Raw genomic sequence first — 5,557 nt, forward strand, 5'->3', positions numbered from 1 at the left:
CGGGAAGTCCCCTCCCCCACCCCTTTCCTCTGGTTTCTCTCTTTTTCTCTCTCTTGAGGCTGGGGGGAGGGGAGGGGGGTCACCATGGCCGAAGCGCCTCAGGTGGTGGAGATCGACCCGGACTTCGAGCCACTGCCACGGCCTCGGTCGTGCACTTGGCCCCTTCCCAGACCGGAGTTTAACCAGTCGACTTCGGCCACCTCCAGTCCGGCCCCCTCCGGCTGCGGCGGTGGCAGCGGGGCAGGGAATCCCGGGGATGCCGCGTCCGCCGCCTCGGCCGCTGTCAGCTCTGACTTCCTCAGCAATCTGAGCCTCCTGGAGGAGAGTGAGGACTTTGAACAGCCCCCGGGTTCCGTGGCGGCTGCTGCTGCTGCAGCGGCTGTGGCGGCAGCGGCGGCGGCGGCAGCTGCGGCTGCGGCGGCCGAAGGACTATGTCCAGACTTCCAGTGTCCGGAGACCACCTGCCTGCAGCAGCAGCAACAACAGCAACAGCAGCAGCCCGGGCCCCTCCAGCAGCATCCGCCCGTCCCCCCGGCCTCGGCGGGGCCCCTGTCCGGGCAGCCTCGCAAGAGCAGCTCGTCCCGCCGCAACGCCTGGGGCAACCTGTCCTATGCCGACCTGATCACCAAGGCCATCGAGAGCTCCGCGGAGAAGCGGCTTACTCTGTCCCAGATCTATGAGTGGATGGTGAAGAGCGTCCCCTACTTCAAGGATAAGGGGGACAGCAACAGCTCCGCTGGCTGGAAGGTGAGGCACCCCAAACCCGAACCCCCTTGAGTAAGGGGGTGTGGGGGACGTCCACTGCTAGGGAGAGGGGGAAGTGGAAGGCACTGGGTACCACGAGGGTGAGAAGCGTCTGCTGTGGTCACTACCACTTTGGGGATATGGGAAGAAAGGGGGAGGCTCTAGGGAGCGAGGCGTGCAGGTTTGTACCTTGGAGGGGGCGGCTGTAGTGCTAGCCGCGCCTCACCTATGTCTGGTCCTTGTTTGTATTAGGGGTAAGTGAGATTTGCAGTCTGTGTGGTTTTGGCTAGGGGACTCTGTCAAGTGGATCCTTTTGGGATAAAGAAGGTTCTCTATACAGTGATGACGTTATTTGTGTAGTGGATGCTGGGGACGGGACCGGGAAAGAGGGAGAAGGCTTGACCCCTGGTACCTCAACTCCTGCAGCAGGCCCATTTCCTTGTTAAAGGAACTCAGAACTGGAAGAGATCTCAGAGATTATCTTCATTTTACTGACTGAGGAATCTGAGAACCAGTCTAAATGACTTGGCCAAAGTCGCCCAGGTACTGAAGGAGGAGAGTCAGGAGTTGAACTATGTCCTCTGAGTCCAAAATTAATAGGGAAGTGCAGGATCAGGGTTCGGAGACCCTGGGGGAGACCCTGTAGTGTGTAATCCATAAATTGATCCCGAGCCATGATGCCATTTTCCCTGGAACCTAGAGGGGCAGCAAAAACAGGGGTGGTGTGTGTGAGGGAGACCTGGATTGCAGGGAGAAGTGGGACAAGCAGGTGGAAGAAAAGAAGCTTTAGGAAGCTGGTTTGGTGCGGGCCTTAGGGCTTTCTTGAGTACTCAGTTACCCGTTTTGTTTTGATTTATCCGAAATGACCCCGGTTCAGGGGGCTGGGCACCAGCTAAAAGAGCCCGGGATAGCTCATCCGACACGTGCAAAGGGGCGGCCACAGCTGGCGGGGTTTACAGGCGCTGGAGCTGCGTTAGCTGAGTTAAAGTTCAAGTGTGACACTTTGGAGGGGGTGGGGTGAGAGGGAGGGGATCTCAGGGGTGGTTGCCTGGAGAGGGACTGAGCTGAGAAAGCCAGCACTTTTAAAGGGCCAGTCAGTGCCTTTTCCCTAGCAATCTTAACAAACCCTTTGGGTTAAATGCAGCCTTCCAGCCTGTGATTGCATTGGTAGGGAAAGATAGGAGATCTTCTGTGGATGGAAGGGCTCCCCAACTTACACGGGCCCCACTGCTTAAATGTTTTTAATTAAGAAATGAGGTTTTAATTTAATTCACTTCGGGCTATATAACATCGAAATATAGTGTCAGGAACCTTTCTATTATGTTTGGGTGGAAGTAAAATTAATAACATGAAGGATAGCTCTGAAGTTTTCTTTCAAAGAGGATTGGGTATAACATTGTTTTGGGCTTTTCTGTTCTTCAGAATCAAGATTCATTTACACAGATATTCTGAATAAAATGGTTGATTTTCAGAGACCAGAGAGGACCATCTCTGTGCTGGTCCTATGAGCCCTATTTTCACAGCTATCTTCTAAAGGCCTCATACAGGTTGAAAAACATGACTTGTTCAGCAGTTTAATCAAATCCTTTCTCCTGAGTCCATTCCCCTTCCCTCCTATTTTGAGGTTTACTACTTAACTAGGGCTGAGACTTTTGTTGGGCAATTGTTATAGCAAAGAAGTTGTTTTACATAAAGGTCATACACGTATTTAATTAATGTGTGACCAAAAGGTCGAACTACCTACATTATTTTGAAGCTCCTCTCTTCAAGTAAACAATTTTCATTGTGTTGGTTTTTTAAATAATCACACGACATAAAACTACTTTATTCCACATGATTTTACTATCTCAAATATAATCCTTTCATGAAAGACTCGTTTTTAAAAATTAAAATAATCTGGGTTACTCTCCAAAAACAATTTGATTTCTATTCTTTTTAGAACTTGAGAATGTCAACAACCTATTGAAAACTATTATGATACTATTCTATAAAGACAATAGTAGGACTTTATTTGGGATTTAAATTTATTTTGTCTCAGAAAGCATTTATTACAAATTTGGAGGGGGGTTTAAAAATGTGTATTTTAATCCTTTAATAGTTAGAAAATGTATAGATGCTTTTCTTAAGGAAATCAGCTATGAAATAGATGCTTTAAGAAACTGGTTCTTTTGGTTGGTTCAAGATAGCCCATCATTTTCAAATGACTAAACCTTTCAGGTGTCATCAAAGTCAGTTGGTACAAGTAAGATTACATCTAGTGCATTTTCAGTTTGAGTAAAAGGGTATTTTAGCAGCAAAGAAACAACTTTTCTCCCTCTCTTTCATAAATATGTTACTTGTTAAAATCAAGCTTCCCTCAGATCTGAAAGACTCTCCTGTTCTCAAGGTCTATAAAGTGAAGTAATTTTGTTCTTTTTAAATTATAGACTTGCTCCAAAAAGACAAGATACCCCGAACTTGCTAAGTGATTAGATGCTTTAGGACTGCTGATAATATTTTGGAAAGAAATATTTAATATAATTTAATACTGAGCATTGGCATTAACTTGGGTACCAATGTAATTTCTTGATTTTATGCATAAGGCTTTCCCTGGGCCTACATTAAATCCCAAGTAAGTCATTTCCATTAGTTGGGAAATTATTAAGCATTATTAATAATATTAATATGAATAATGGCACTTTGACATTAATCATCACTTTTCAGAATTTGCCACCCACATTTGTCCTGGTTTAAGTACTGGTCATACTTGTGAGAATGTGTATTAATAGAGGCTGCTTTTAAACTTATTCCATACCACAGGATTGGTGGTGGAATTTCACACATAACATCCTTATTGATCCTTTAAACTGAGCACAATAATTTGTAAACAGTGAAAATTTTATTTTCTTTCTCACCGGTGATTTTAAGAAAGCATTGTATTTGTTTTATGGTGGGTAGACTCTAATATTTGTACTGAAAACTAATGTTAGGGCTAGTGACAAGCTTTTGTTGTGTTGATCAAAAAACTGTTATCCATTTTTTATTTATTTGAAATTCACATAAATTTGGACACAGAGAGTTAGAAGGTTATGCCAGTTTTGTTGGTGGGACAGAAGAATGGGACTGCTTGCTACAAACACTCTATAGTTAGTGTCCCAAAAGTCTTAGTGCAGATGTAAGATAAGTTTTGAACTACCCTGTGTTGGATTTGTAGTGCTAATCCTCTTGAGAATGATTTGAGTGATTTAAGGAATTTTCCTTATCTCTAGTTTGTGTAAAGACATTATTTTTAAATAAAATAAGTCAGTGGAACAAGTTTTGCAGTATTAATCAACCTTCACAAACTTTTGTCTTTGTTTGGATTGGAAGGCCAGGATAATACATCCTGACATTTGCTAGAGTTTGGAAATTCATTCTGGCTAGTCTGGAGTGATAAATGTTGGGTTGTTCTTCTCATGACACAAAAGGGCTTTCAATCTACATGTGTAAGGATTGAAAATGAGGTACATAGGAAAATAAGTTTGTTGAGTTTAAACCATTATATTTCCATGGATATAGTTGGGCCAGTTTCTTATCAAGAAATGTGATTTTGGTTTCAGTGATGCTTAGAATGAACAGATCCTTTAAAAAAAACAACTTTTGAACAATGAAAAATATAGCACTCTACTTCTCATAGCATTTCATAAAAATTGAGATCCATTGTATGGTTTTTTTGGAACTAATATTTCTTAGAGGCTGTTTAGCAGGAGTAAGATTAGGGTACATGAAATTCCAGGAATTTATTTGCCTGTAGGAAGCAGTGAGAGGTGATTATTCAGTGGTGAGATCTACTGACTAGTAAATTGAAAACATTATGCCTCTTTTTGCATCCTTGTGGTTTCCTTACTCCTTGCCCAGTGATTAAGCTCTGTCAGACGTTAAAGTATGCTAGAGGGCAGCAGGACATTTTGGTCTATCTGTACTTCTAGCCCTTTCAAGGTAGAGTATGCAGTAGCAAAGGCCTGCAATGTTTCTGGAAACTGCCTAGAAACTTGCATCATAGTAATTTTCCTGGCCTAGTTTTTGGAGAGTACTCTATGATTTTATAGTATCAGGGATGGTTTAAATTTGTTTCAATCCAACAAACATTTTTGGGTATGTATACTTCACTATGCTAGATACTATGAATGAGTTTATATTTGTATTTAAGGAGTTTATATTATGGGTCAGGAGACACGGATGTAAATAACTCTTAAGGCAACAGAGAGAAGGTCCACAAGAGAGATGTAAACAGAATGCAATGGAATCTGGATATGGGAAAGAAAAATTACTTTTGGTTGAGGAATATTTGTGTGCAAGTAATCCAGAAAGACTTCTTGGAGAAGGTAGCATTTGATCTGCACCTTGAATGGGTCCAGGTTTGACCTGTTAAGATTGGATGGCGATGTCCCAGAGGGATTTGGAGGTGGGAGTGCACAGGCCACGTCGAGGTCCAGTTTGACAAGAACATTGGATATTTGCCAGGGCAAACACCACAATGTTGGGACTGGCTGCACGATATGTTTGAGAATCAGGAAATTCCTGCAATAGTAATGGAACTGAAGCTGGGGCCTGGAGATGCTGATACTGTTGTTCTGAGCTTCCCTGAAGCAACCTGCAGGGACTTAAGTACACCACCAGAGGGACCTCCTTTAGGTCTTTTGGCTTTGCTTTCATCCAAAATTCATCAATGCAACAGCTGCTCTCCTTTTTCATATTGCTATCCCTAGCCAAGGATGAAAGGAAGAAGAAAATGAAAAACCAACCAACTTCTCTCCCTCTCTCTCTTCTTCTTCCTTCCTTCCTTCCTTCCTTC

General features: G+C 43.4%; 1 protein-coding gene across 1 annotated transcript; it reads left to right on the forward strand.

The window, feature by feature from the left end:
• Positions 1-84: 84 nt before the first annotated feature.
• On the forward strand, positions 85-747 carry LOC123255241 (forkhead box protein O1-like; the record flags this gene model as incomplete). Its single annotated transcript, XM_044684080.1, has 1 exon — positions 85-747. A coding segment is annotated over exon 1 (663 nt), but the record flags the coding sequence as incomplete, so codon positions are not given.
• Positions 748-5,557: the final 4,810 nt, after the last annotated feature.

This window comes from Gracilinanus agilis, unplaced genomic scaffold (genome assembly GCF_016433145.1).
Source record: "Gracilinanus agilis isolate LMUSP501 unplaced genomic scaffold, AgileGrace unplaced_scaffold41616, whole genome shotgun sequence".
Taxonomy (NCBI): Eukaryota; Metazoa; Chordata; class Mammalia; order Didelphimorphia; family Didelphidae; genus Gracilinanus; species Gracilinanus agilis.